This window comes from Vombatus ursinus, unplaced genomic scaffold (assembly GCF_900497805.2).
Source record: "Vombatus ursinus unplaced genomic scaffold, bare-nosed wombat genome assembly UNPS02011700.1, whole genome shotgun sequence".
In the NCBI taxonomy this organism is placed as follows: Eukaryota; Metazoa; Chordata; class Mammalia; order Diprotodontia; family Vombatidae; genus Vombatus; species Vombatus ursinus.
Genome location: NW_020951478.1, coordinates 5172797 through 5187287, shown reverse-complemented (window position 1 = coordinate 5187287; position 14491 = coordinate 5172797). Strand labels below are relative to the sequence as shown.

At 43.9% G+C, this 14491-nt stretch overlaps 1 protein-coding gene across 1 annotated transcript in view; it reads left to right on the top strand.

The window, feature by feature from the left end:
- The first annotated feature begins 4140 nt into the window (after positions 1 to 4140).
- FOXO1 (forkhead box O1) overlaps positions 4141 to 14491 on the top strand; it is a 116521-nt gene continuing 106170 nt past the window's right edge. The window contains exon 1 of the mRNA XM_027856906.1: positions 4141 to 4885. Coding sequence (XP_027712707.1) covers positions 4226 to 4885 — 660 coding nt within the window. The 5' untranslated portion in view covers positions 4141 to 4225. The remainder of the gene's footprint in view (positions 4886 to 14491) is intronic.

Genomic DNA, 14491 nt, shown 5'->3' with positions numbered 1-14491 from the left:
GATTATTGCCTAGTATCTTAGGTGTATATTAGATTCAACCTGATTAACGAAACTGTACTAACTGTACTGATTGTGTTCCCTTGAACTTCCTTATGTTTTCTTCTGCATATTTTAAATGTTTCATTGAAAATCTTTCTTTTCCTTTTTGTATTGTTAACACTACCTGCCAACTTACTCCCATAGAAGTAACAAATTAATATATTTTACTATAATTCTTCCTTGTACCTTCCTTATGTTCTACTAACAACACTAATTGAGTACTAAGTATATTCAATACCCTGTGGGATGCTACAAAGAAGTACCGTACCCAGTATCTGCACTTAAGGAATCTATAGAGCAGTTGGGGAAATAAGGTGTACCAGTATGAAAATGTAATATATACAAGAATTAAATGGCAAAATACAAACAACAGTGTAAGTGATGTCACAAGGCAATACTATTTATAATTAAGTGCTAAATGACAGGCAGTGGAACAGGAAATCAGGGCCATGAGTTCAAAGCGAAGAGAGGTCACCATGGGCTAGAGTTTTCAGGAAGTCTTCCTGAGTCTTGATGTAGGCCTCAAAGAATAGGTACAAAGTGGAAAGGTGGAAAGAAGGAAAAGTTCATTTTAGGTAGGGCCAAGAAACCAAACACAAAGTTGCAAGGAGACAAGAATTAGTATTATTCAAAAGAGAATCTTTGAATACTCCAGTCATCCTAAAATGAGGAGTTTATGTTAAGGAGTAGATGAAAGTAAATTGGATAGATAAAATTAGATGAAAATAAAATTGGACAGATAGGATAGACCCAGATCATGGAGGGTTTGAAAGTTAGGCAGAGAAATTTAGATTCAAAGTATTCAATGAAACAGTTCTTGTAGATGGAGTGATACATGAAAGTGGTGTCTTAGTCTGGCATACATCAAGAGAATGACTTGGAATAGGAAGAGATCAGGATAAGTGAAATCAAAAGGGGGCTATTGTAAATAGTGTAAGAGGTGATGTGGGTCTCCACTAGGGTGAAGGCAGTTGAAATGGAAACGAAGGGATGGATATGAGATTTTTATTTTTGTCTTTCTTTTTTTGCTTCTGCAAAAAGAGCCATAACATTCTAACCCTTTACCAGTTTTATAATTGTTGGTGGGAAGAAAGGAGATTGTCTAGAATTGGCAGCTGTCAATTTAGACAAGATTTTAAGGAAAGAAACCCAACCCAGCTGTTCATCTTCTATGTTAAGTGATTCTGTCTCTCTGAAAGGAAATGTCTTCCACACCCCCTCCTTTAAAAAAAAAAACTTAAATAGAAATCTATTTCTCTTGCTCCCTGAGACACAAGGTCCATTGTCTTTTCTACTTCTGGCCCCATTCACCCTCTACAGGACTTCCTGGACCTGTCGCCCTGCTTGAGGAGAGGGGGAAAGAGAAGAATCATGATTTGATTGGCCCACAAGACAAGAGGTCTTATTACAGCCTAGGGGCCCTTTAGGGGTGGGGGTGGGGCTGGATAATGCGTGCCACAAAGATTTGGCCATATTACCCACCTTAAAAAAACAAAAACAAAACCCAAACTTTTTAGCCCATTTAATTAGGAGACAAATGACTTAAGCAGAATATTAGACTGTGAGAGCTGGAGACCTTGTAGATGATCGAATCCCGATACCCTCATTTTGCAGATGAGGAAACAGTCCAGAGAAGTTAAGTGATTTACCCAAGGTCACAGAGTGGCAGACCCAGGACTTAGAACCCAGGACTTAGGGAATCTTCTGACTCCCAATCCAAGGCTCTTCCTACCACACCAGCTGTCTCCACAAAGGTTAAACATTGAATATTAGAGCAAGTCCTCCCAGAGTGTTTGTGCTGATAACAATATGCTCTCTTAACCACCCCTCCTTCCAACTCCCACCCCCGGTAGGCATTTCCTGACCTTCAGTTTCTCTGTCAGGTTAAATTTTCCTCCCAAGCAAGGGTGTCGTCCCAGACCAAGGCTGGAAATCCACTCAGTCCAGTGCTAATAAAACAGGGAAGAGAAAGGTTCTACTTCACATTAAGAATGAATTCTGCCTCCCGGGGTAGGTGGAACAAGGATCTCTTGTTGCCCTTTCTTTTCTGTGACCAATGTCAGATTTTTAGGTGAGAGGATCAAGGCCCATCTAGCTTTTGTCACTCTGTTCAGCCTATTCCTAACTGGTGAGTGCAAGGGGCAGTAGAGACTGGGCTGAGCCGACCTGACCCCAGGTTTGACAAGACTCCGTCAGTCCTCCAGAGTTTCTGCTTTAGGTTGCAGCTGCCAGGTGGGTGGTTGGGTTCCTGAAGGAAATGGAACGGATTCACTGAGAGGGAGAGAAGCAGCAAGGGGGAGGAGGGGAGGGTGGCCCTGGTTAATGGACCTATCAGTCAGTCCCCTACACCAAGGCCAAGTCTCGGAGTTCTGCACGTGGCCGAGGTAGGGGTGGAGGAGGTTGTAGAAACAGTGACAGGCTCAGAGAAGGGAAAGAGGGAGGGAGGAAGGGAGGGGGGAGAGAGAGACAGACAGACAGAGACAGAGATGTAGTGTGTGACTGTGTGTGTGTGTGTGTGTCTTCGCGGGAAACATAGTCAACACTAGTGAGGTTTGTCACGAGGATTGGGGAATCAGCAACCCGAGCTGGCTTTCTCTCACTCAAACACACTGAAAATTAGGGGAGGGAGGGGGGTGAAAGAGGGAGAGAGAGGGAGAGAAAGGGAGAAAGAGGGAGAGGGACAGAGAGAGACAGGGGGAGAGAAAGAGACAGAGAGATAGAGATGTAGTGTGTGTGTGTGTGTGTGTGTGTGTGTGTGTGTGTCTACTGCTCGCGGGAAACATAGTCAACACTAGTGAGGTTTGTCACGAGGACTGGGGAATCAGCAACCCGAACTGGCTTTCTCTCACTCAAACACGCTGTAAATTAGGGGAGGGAGGGGGGTGAAAGAGGGAGAGAGAGGGAGAGAAAGGGAGAGAGAAGGAGAGGGAGAGACAGAGTGAAACAGAGAGAGAGAGACAGAGAGAGCCCTGACTTCCATATCCCACCGAAAATAAATCCCCCGTGGGGCTCAAAGTAGGTGACTGGGCAGAAATCCACGAAATTACGCTACCCCTTCCCCCCCAACACTAGTTTTACTAAAGCGCTTAGAATTCCTGTGGGTCCTGCACATCCAGGATGGCTCTCTACGCTACCGTCTGCCCCCCGTTCCCCATCTTCCCAGCACCCCAAGAACGAAGAGACACGGGGAGGACCCCTGGGACGCCTGCAAAACCCGTCCTCGAGGTTCCTCATCTTCGCGTCCTCGTATCCCTCCCAGGCTTCTCCTCTCCTCGGTAGTAAACAAACTACTGTCGCCGCCTCCACGCTGGTTTACCTCACAGAAATCAAAACACTGAGTCTCACAGAAACACACTCGAGAATTACCAGAAAATAATGATCCAAAAAAAAAAAAGAAAGAAAGAAAAAAAGAAACCACGAAAACCTCCTCCTTCCCACCTCCCCTCACCCCCCCAAACTAAACCACTGCCTCCTCCTCCCCTAGGAAAACCGGCCCCGCGAAATTGACAAGCAAGTCGTTTCCTAAGCAGCGCGCGCGCTCCCATTGGCTGAGGTGCTGCAGTCAATCAGCCCCCGGGGGGAGGGAGCTAGCTGGGACTCACCGCCCCGCGGCTGGGTGGTGGTAGTAGATCCCGTAAGTCTGGTGTGGGCCGGTGAGTTGCTGCTGCTCCCTCAGCCAGCCGCCGCCACATTCAACAGGCAGCAGGAGCCCGAGCAGCAGCAACAGCCGCAGCAGCAACAGTCGCAGCCGCCGCCGCCTCCGCAGGACCGAACAAGTAGTGGAGGCGCAGCCGCGGCACCCGGACAGCCACCGCCTTCCGCGCTCGTCTGCCGGACACCTTTGCGGCGGATTCTGTCCCTTTTTCGCTCCCGGCCGAATCGAACCTGTTGTCCGGCGGCCACTGCCATTGCCACTGCCACTGCGGCGGCCGGAGCAGCAGTAGCAGCCGCCGCAACTCGCGGGAAGCTTAGGCATTAATTAACAAGCCCACGAAGTTAAGTTCTGGTTTCTCTCCCCCCCCCCCACCTAAGCTTCTCTCCTACCCCCCTTCCCACCCCCGCTTTTCCCCTCCCCCACCCCTAGCCCAGTATTTAACTCCGGAGAAGTCCCCTCCCCCACCCCCTTCCTCTGGTTTCTCTCTTTTTCGGTCTCTTGTGGCCGGGGGGGGAGGGGAGGGGGGTCACCATGGCCGAAGCGCCTCAGGTGGTGGAGATCGACCCGGACTTCGAGCCACTGCCCCGGCCTCGGTCGTGCACTTGGCCCCTTCCCAGACCGGAGTTTAACCAGTCGACTTCGGCCACCTCCAGTCCGGCCCCCTCCGGCGGCGGCGGCGGCGGCGGCGGCGGCGGGGCAGGGAATCCCGGGGATGCCGCGTCCGCCGCCTCGGCCGCTGTCAGCTCCGACTTCATCAGCAATCTGAGCCTCCTGGAGGAGAGCGAGGACTTCGAGCAGCCCTCGGGTCCCGTGGCGGCGGCTGCGGCGGCCGTGGCGGCGGCTGCGGCGGCAGCGGCGGCGGCGGCGGCGGCGGCGGCCGCGGGAGGACTGTGTACGGACTTCCAGTGTCCGGAGACCACCTGCCTGCAGCAGCAGCAGCAGCCCGGGCCCCTCCAGCAGCACCCGCCCGTGCCCCCGGCCTCGGCGGGGCCCCTGGCCGGCCAGCCCCGCAAGAGCAGCTCGTCCCGCCGCAACGCCTGGGGCAACCTGTCCTACGCCGACCTGATCACCAAGGCCATCGAGAGCTCGGCCGAGAAGCGGCTCACCCTGTCCCAGATCTACGAGTGGATGGTGAAGAGCGTCCCCTACTTCAAGGATAAGGGGGACAGCAACAGCTCTGCTGGCTGGAAGGTGAGGCCCCCCGAGCCCACACCCCCTGGAGGGGGGGAGGGGGCGTCTGTTCCTGGGGGGAGGGGGGGACGACGAAGGCACTGGGAAGCCACGAGGGTGAGAAGCGTCTGCTGTGGTCACCACCACCTCCGGGATGTGGGAAGAAGGGGAAGGCTATAGGGAGATAGGCGTGCAGGTTTGTATCTACGAGGGGGCAGCTGTAAAACTGGCTGCCTTTCCTTCACCAATGTCCGGCCCTTGTTTGCAGGGAACTCTATAGTAGTGTATGTATAGAGGTAAGTCTGAGATTTGCAGGAAGTGTGTGTCTGTGCGTGTGTGTGTTTTGGCTGGGGGGCTGAGTCAAGGGTATCTTTTGGGAATAAAGACGGGTCCAGTTGCAGTGATGAAATATGTGGAGTGGATGCTAGGGTCGGGACCAGAAAAGGGAGATAAGGCTTGACTCCCGGCGCCACAACTCCCGCAACAGGCCCATTTCCTTGTTACAGGATCTTGGACTCAGAGCTGGAAGGGACCTAGAGGTCATCTAGTCCAGCTCCCTCATTTTACTGATGAGGAAACTCTAAGTCGCGCAGGTATTAAAGGAGGAGAGCCGGGAGTTGAACCCACGTCCTCGGAATCCAAATCCAATGATTCCTTCCTTAAAATTGATAGGGAAGTGCAGGGTCAGGGTCTGAAAGTCCCGGCTCAGTCCCTCCAATGTGTAGTCCATAAATTGGTGCTGAGCCGTGATGCCATTTCTCCTGGAACCTAGAGGGGCAGCAAAAACAGGGGTGAAGTGACTGTGTGTGTGTGTGTGTGTGTACTGGACTTAGGGGACAGTGGGACAAGCAGGTGGAGGAAAAGAAGCTTGAGGAAGCTGGTTTGGTGCGGGCCTTAGGGTTTTCTTGGAGGACCCAGTACTCGTTTTGTTTTGATTTATCAGGAGTGACCCCGGGTTCAGGGGGCTGGGCACTAGCTAAAAGAGCCCAGGATAGCTCATCCGACACGTGCAAAGGGGCGGCCACAGCTGGCGGGGTCTACGGGCGCTAGGCTGCTTTAGCTGAGTTAAAGTTCAAGTGTGACACTTTGGAGGGGGCGGGGTGAGAGGGAGGGGACCTCAGGGGTGGTTGCCTGGAGAGGGACTGAGCTAAGAAAGCCAGCACATTTAAAGGGCCAGTGACTTTTCCCGAAATTTAACAAACCCTTTTGGGTTAAATGCAGTCTTCGGGCCTGTAATTGCGTTGGTAGGGAAAGATAGGAGACCTGGGGATGGAAAGGCAGCCCGTCTTGCACTAGCCTCATGCATACCTATTTTAATTAAGAACTGAGGTTTTAATTTAATTCACCTTGGGCTATACATCATTGAAGTATGGTGTCAGGGACCTTTCTGTTAGGGGACCAGGTAGAAATAAATTGAAAAACGTGAAAGGCTGCTCTGAAGTTTTCCTCCAAAGAGGATTGGGTATAACGGCGTTCTGTTCTTAAGACTTAAGATGGAACTCATTCACTTACTGCATCTAGCTTCTGAAATAAAGGGTGACAGATTTTGAAGAAGCAAAGGATTGTCACTCAGAAACCTCTGAGGACCGTCTCTGTGGTGGTACTGCCGGACCTGTTTTTACAACCAGTTCTAATGTCATCGTACTGGTTGAAAACCATAGCAGTTATTCACTAGTTTGATCAAAATTCTTTCCCTTGAGTCTCCTCCCTGGCTCCCCCCCTCCCCCATTTGAGGTTTACAGCATAACTAGGGCTAAAACTTGTTGGGCTATTGTTATAGCAAAGTTGTTTTACATAAAGGTCATACTCGTAGTTAATGAATATGTGACCAAAAAGTCGAACTACTTAACATTATTTTGAAGCTTTTCCTCAAGTAACTAGTTTTGTTTCCTTAACAGTTTTCATTGTGTTGGATTTAAAAATAATCACATGCCTTAAAAACTGCTTTAAGGTATGTTCTATATCATTTTACTACCTCATATGTAACCCGTTCATGAGACAGTTATGAAAGCCTTCTGTTATTATAAGTTAAAATAATCGGGGTTACTCTCCAAAAACAATTTGATGTAATAATATATACATTTTTTTTTTGTGCTCACATACAACACTCCTATTTGAATATCATACACTGTGGTCATTTCGAACATTTGAAATTATTAAAAAGAAACAAAAGCCCATTATGTTGACATTCGAAGTACAATGTGTACTTAATCCACTCTTTTTAGACCTTGAGAATGGCACCAACCTATTTAAAACTGTTATGGTACCATTCTATAAAGGTATGGTAGGACTTTATTTGGGATTTAAATTTACTTAGTCTCACAAAGCATTTGTTAAAACAGGGGTATAAAATGTGTATTTTAGTCTTTTTCTAGAGCTAGAAATGTATAGATGCTTTCATTAAGGAAATCATCTATGAAATATATGCTTTAAGAAACTGGTTCTTTTGGTTGGTTCAAGATAGGCCATCATTTTCAGATGACTAAACCTTTCAGGTGTCATCAAAGTCAGTTGGTGGAAGTAAGATTACAGCTAGTGCTTTTTCAGTTTGAGTAAAAGGGTATTTTAGCAGCAGAGAAACAACTTTTCTCCTCTTTCATAAATGTGTTACTTGTTAAAAGCAAGCTTCCCTCAGATCTGAAAGACCCTGCTGTTCTCAAGGTCTATGAAATGAAGTCATTTTGTTCCTTTTAGATTATAGACTTGCTCCAAAAAGACAAGCAGCCCCAAACTTGAGTGATTGGATGCTTTGGAATTGCTGATAATATGTTGCAAATAAATATTTTATATCATTTAATGCTCAGCACTGGCATTAACTTGGGTGTCAATGTAATTTCTTGACTTTTATGCACAAGGCTTCCCCTGAGCCCCAGTTAAATGCCATATAAATCATTTCCATTAGTTGGAAAGTTGTTAAGCATTATTAATAATATTAATGTCAATAATGATACTTTGACCTTTCTCATCACTTGCCAAAATAATGCCACCCATATTTATACTGGTTCAAGTACTGGTCGTATTTGTGAAAAAAATAGGCATTTTGTGTGTCTTAATAGAGGCTGCTTTTTAACTACCACGGGATTGGTGGTATAAAGTCACACCTGATATAGAGGGTAATCCTTAATGGATCCTTTAAGCTAAGCACAATATTTGTAAACAGTGAACACTTTATTTTCCATCTCATGTGATTTTAAGAAAGCTTTCTAGAATTATACCCATGGATGTGATTTGAAACTAGACGATGTTGAGAGCCAGGGTGTGGTTTTTTTTTTAATATATTAAGCAGATAAAATTAATATGTTAAAACTCATGCTTTCAGGAAGAATTGCATTTGTTTTGTTGTGCTTGGGCTCTCTGACATTTGGACTGAAAGCTTTGGTGTGTTGATCAAAAAAGCATCATCCATTTTTTATTTATATTCGAAAATTCACATAAATTTTGCCACTGAGATTTTGTTTTTTTAATTTTATTTTTTTTTTGCCACTGAGATTTTGAAGATTGGGCTAATTTAGTAGCTCTCAGGTGGAGGGACAGGAGGGGACTGCTTGCTACACAGTATACATGTTGTCCTAAAAGTCTCAGTGTAGATGTAAACTTAAGTAGCTTAAGTCTTCACTAAGACTTTTGGGACACCCTGTATTTGATTTGTAGTGTTAATCCTGATGAGAATGATTTGAGGAATCTTCCCTATCTCTAGTTTGTATAGAGATATAATTATTTTTTTTTTTAACAGAATAAGGCAGAGGAATGAGTTTTGCAATATTAATCAACCTTCAAAAATTTTTGTCTTCATTTGGGTTGGGATGCCAGGATAATGCATCCTGACATTTGCCCAAGTTTAGAAATTCATTCGATGGGACTCTGGAGCGATAAATGTTGGGCTTCTCATGGCACAACAAGGATTTCAATCTGCATGAATGGATTTCAATCTACATAAATGGATTGAAAATGATATACATAGGTAAAGAATTTTATTGACTTCAAGCCATTATATTTTCCATAGACGTAGTTGTGCCAGCTTCTTATCAAGAAATTGATTTGGTTTCAGTGATGCTTAGAATTTTTAACAGATTATTTTCAAAAAATAAAACTTTTGAACAATAAAAATATAGCACACAATTTGGCTTTCAATAGCGTTTCATAAAAATTGAGATCCATTGTATAGCTCTTAGCGACTAATACTTTGGTGACTGTATAACATGATTAAGCATTGATGGACTTTTATCTAGCACAAGAATAGTATTTAAGGTTAGGGTATAGAAAATTCTAGGGGTTTGGTTGGGGGTAGGGAGTGGCAGAAGAGGTTGACTATGCAGTGATGGGGTTGATAGATCGTACCATAGTAAGTTGAGAACTTTGTACTTCTTTTTTCATCCTTATGGTTTCCTTACCGCTTCCTAACTCTAAGCTCTACCAAATGTTAAATTACCCTAGAATGCAGCCGGGCATTTGCCCAGTGGTTTGTTGGTCCATCTGTACTTTTAGCACTTTCAGGATGAAATATGCAGCAGCAAAGGCCTGCATGTTTCTGGAAACTGCCTAGAAACTTGCATCATGGTAATTTTCCTGGCCTACTTTTTGGAGAGTACCCTATGATTTTATAGTATCAGTGATGGTTTTAATTTGTTTCAGTGCAACAAACATTTGTTGGATATACATGCTACACTGTGCTTGGTGCTATGAATGAATAAGCCTTTAAGGAGTTTATATTATGTTATAGGAGACATGTACACAAATAACTCTTAAAACAATATAGAAAGAAAGTTTACAAGAGAGATGTAAACAGAGTGCACAGAAGTTACTTTTGCCTGTGTGTGTGTGTGTGTGTGTGTGTGTGTGTGTGTGTGTGTGTGTGTAAAATCAAGAAAGGCAGAAGGAAGGAAGGAGGAAGGAGCATTTGATCAGGACTTTGAATGGGTCTGATTTTGACGGGTCAAGACAGGGTGGTGATGTCCCTGAGGGATTTGGAGGTGGGAAAGCACAGACAGTGTTGAGGTCCAGTTTGGTAGGAACGTTGGATGTTTTCCAGGGCTAACACCATAGTATTTGGGCTGACTGTCATGATATAGTTGAGAATCAGGTAATTCCTGCAAAGATAGTTGGACTGGAGCTGGGTCATTGAGATGCTGATGGTGTTCTTTGCTTCCCTAAAGCAACCTGCAGGGACTTGACTACACCACCAGAGGGACCTCCTTTAGGTCTTATGGCCTGCTTTCATCCAAAATCCATCATTTCAGCAGCAGCTCTCCTTTGCCATGTTGCTATCCCTAGCCAAGGATGAAGGGAAGAAGAAAATAAGAAAGTTCCTTCCTTCCTTCTTTCTTTCTCTTTCTTTTCTTCTTTCTTTCTTTTTCTCCTTCCTTCCCTCCTTCCCTCTTTCTTTTTCTTTTTCTTCCTTTCTTTTTTTTTCTCCTTCCTTCCTTCCTTCTTTCCTTCCTTTCTTCCCTTTTCAAACGATCAAAGGCAATTGTGGGGCCAGCAGATTCTCTCAGATATACTTGGTATGGGAAACAACACTGGTCTTACTAGAAACAATACTAGTGTTATTTAGAGTTTGTAAATCTGGGTTTGAGTCCTTGCTCCATTATTTACAATCTGTGTAACCCATAGCAAGTTATTTCACCTTTTTTATGCCTCAGTTTTCTCATTTATAAAACAGGGATCTTAATATATTTGTTATCACATAGCTTTGATGTTAAGGAGAGGGACCCTAAAGCTCTATAAAAAATGATTTATTATTTTTTTCTCTGTATCTTCCCTTCAGCTTGAAGCTTCTGGTTTCTTGAACAGTCTGACAATTGTCAGTGGCAGATAGCTCCTTGCAGATAAATAGTACTTTATATTCAGAATCTTTTTCTCCTAAGGGACTCTGAATGTTGGATTTTCTTTGCAGCCCGTATAGTTTCTTTAGTGTAGGAGTCAGAGGTAGCACAGATAGTCAAGCTTTGGACTGTTCATTTGTGGATAAAAGGAAAAGATCTAGTTTTATTTTACTTTTAGCATTTTCATAATGCTTTTCTCCTGAGGAACTCAGAATGTGGGATTCATTTAGTTATCCAGTGTAGGAGGCAGCAGTAGCAAGGACAATTGAGCATTAAACTATTCATTTGTGGATAATAGGAAAAGATCTACTGTTGCTTTACTTTGTATTCGGAGCGCTTTTCTCCTAAGGAACTCAAAATGCTGGGTTCTCTTAGCAGCCCTTGTCACTTGTCTAGTGTAGGAGGCAGAGGTGGTAAGGATGGTCCAGTTTTGGATCTTAATTATCTTCCTGTGGACTCCTTTGTGGTTAATACTAATTTTAAATCCTAGGCTGACTTAACACCTGCCACCAGAATACTTCCTATCATCAGGGAATGTTGGGTGTACTTTTAGGATTAGCTTAAGTTACCCAGGCTGGTGGTACCCATCGTTTCTACCATGGCTCGTAAAGCCATAGTATTTGGATCTGGAAGTTACTTTAGAGATCATATCTAGTCCAACCTTCTTATTTTACAAATGAGAAAAGTGAAAACCAAGGAAGTTAAGTGACTTGTTCAAGGTCACCCAGGGAGATTCCAAGTTTGGTTTCCTGACCCTAAATCTTGTTCTTTCCATTATAACAGGCATATTGAAAAGATTGGAGATGTCGAATCAAGTACCTTAAAATCTGGAGTCAAGTTTACCAGTAGTTACCATCCACTCATTAGGGGTTTCCCAAGCTATTTTCCAGACATTCAAGTTCTTGCTTTTCTGTACTCCATTTTTTTTTTAATAGGAACAATGTTGAGTTTCCAGGTGGGCACTCAAACACTTAGCTTGTAACATACCTGAAATGTAGTATTCCAGAACCTAAGCATGACAGTTAACAATGTTGCTGTGGGAAAGTGTTTATAATTCTAACTTGGGAAACCAGGAACACATCAAATGTCAGATATTCCCTGAATTGAACCAGCCTTCCCTTGGGGTGGCTCACTCCTCCTTTGCTTCAGCAGTGATGTCTGGGACTTGGAAAGGGATGAGGGCTGTCTTGGCTCTGAGCCACTGGTGGTGGCTCTGGAGTTAAGGGCCTTAGATGAGACCAGAGTTTTGTAGGAGGTTATAAGTAGTGAGGGACAGGGAAGAAAAGCATCACAGTGTGGGGAGTAAGGAGTTATGACCAGCCTTCCATGGAAGTAAACCTTGGAGATAGGGCCTGATACTGAACTGATCAATCCTCAGCATCAGGGATATCTATTGCTGTTGCTTGTTGCTTTTAAGGAGGGTTTGTTTCCTTACCTGTATCACTGCAAAAAAAAAAAAAATGCAGTATTACATACAGCTTGTCCAAACTCTAGTGTCTTTGAAAGAAGCTTTTTTTTCAGGCTTTTTCCTAAGACTTTTTGCTAGTACGTAGTTACAATAAAGATATATGATGTTAAGCTTCATTTCTAAGTGTTATAAGTCTCATTTCTAAGCTTCCTCTACTCTTCTCCTCTTTCCCTCCTCCCTTGAGACATTATATAGCTGGGTTCTTAACCTGGGATCCAAGGATGTGTAAACCTCTGAATTTAGATGAGGATTCTAGTTGAAATTTAGTCTTTTCTTCAATTGTGAATGTAGGCAAAAATCATTATTCTGAGAGAGTCCATAGGCCAGGAAAGGAAAAGAAACCCTACTATAGAGAAAGATAGGGTTAGATTCATCTATATTTCAGAGAAAAACCCAGGTGTAGGCTAACCTTAGCATCTGAGGCATAACCTAAGCAGGAGGTCTGGAGTGGAGAGCAGGACAATGTAGCTTTAAGGGGTGTAAGTGTGTTTGTGTGTGAGAGAGTGTGAGTGATGATTTAAAATGTGTAATGCATAATTAATTCACAGATTAATCCATAGTGTTGATTTTACTTACTTTTAGCCTTCCACATCCTGTAATTGTAAAGACTTTTGAGAGAATATAGAATTTCCAGTTTCTTCTAAGAAAGATACTCTGGGTATAGGTGTGATTAGAGGGTTGAGCAAGGTTTAGGACAAGTGTTCTGTGAAGTTTGGATTCAGTCAAAGGGCTGCACCTGAAGACCTAGAGGGCCACATCTTGCCCTGAGACGGAAGATTCCCCACCTTTGGTTTAGGACCTGCTAAGGAACTGATGCTGGGAGCTAAGGACTCAGACTGAAGGAGGAGTGAACTTAGGATTTACCTTTACTCTTGCCTTTTCCAACCACCAATGACCCTATCCTGAACCCTGGACCAAGGTAAACAGTAGGACTTGAGTGGAGATTACAGTTGAGGAACTGAGGCAGCAGTGGGGTATGCAGAGACTGGGAGGCCCATCCCAAGGATTCTGTGTTCCTGGGTGGCCATCAATAAGCTCCTTGGCTGAGGAAAAATTCCTGGCTGGCCACTTATGAGGAAGGAATGTACATAAGTTGGACATACATAAATTAGGGCCAGCCTATAATTAGGCATTGCAATCTGTTACCAAAAATATCACATGCAAATGTTTCTTATTTTCATCACATTCATTTAGTAAATTTTCACTTAACCTTTTTTTTTAAATTAGAAAATATTCAACAGGTGTCCTCTGTTTCAAGCATTTTGATTACTCAGAAAAATCATGAAGGTATCTGATAGTCAGAATTTGTGATGGTGATAGGGAGTTTAATACTTAATCCTCTGATTTTATTTCTAGCCAGTCCTACTGAAATTATACCCTAGAAGGCACTAGTTATTAGTTTCTGTGATCTCTTCTTGATTTCTCTGCAGGTTTGCCACAGTTGACCACATTTTTATTCTTTTTTATTCACAGTATTCCTTTGGTGTTATGCCACTATCCAGGTTTTCTTTCATGTTGTCCTGTGTTTCTTTTATCATTTAACAGTGCTCATTACCCTCAACTCTATTGCTTGGCTTTTTTTTTCTTCTAAATTTTTGTCTTTCAGAAAATTCTTTCTTTCTAATGGCTTTGATTATCTCCTCTATGCAAATGAATCCCAAATCTTTCTTTCTCTCTCTCTCTCTCTCTCTCTCTCACTCTCATCTCTCAGTCCTGCTTCACTTTTACGTTGGGATGTTGTGCTTAAATAGATGCATCACAAAGTAGTAGTGGTTAAGGTTGGCCTTGAAGCCAGCAAGACCTGCATTCAGTTAACATCTTTTGACATCTATTGGCTTTGTCACCCTGGTTAAGTCATTTCACTTCTTAGGGCATTAGGGAACTCTCTAAGACCTTAAGTTGCAGAAAAGCTGCAGACCTGCATTGGTACAAGGAATTTCCTCACCTGAGAGTTCCCTGTATCAATGAAATTACAGTTCTAGACCTCAGCCCTGTCCCTCTGTTCTGCTTTCACCTTGGAATTCACCTCCTTTCAAAACTGATTCCAACTTCCAAATTCCCCATTTCTGTCAATGTTCCCTATCACCTTTCAGTCACTTTGGAGACAAAGCCAGGTAATAAATATTTGTTCTATTCTTTGGAATTGATTTCAATTTCTTCTTTTCCCCTCACTGCATTTAAGAGATCTGATTCTGTTGATTCTTCATTCATAATATTCCTTTCATCCATTTTCCACTATCATCACCTTAGCCTTTGTTTCCCCTATTTATACCATGCCTCATCTCTTCTCTCTCCCCCACCCCTTGTCTCTCTGCTTTTCAGGAATTTCCTCTTCCT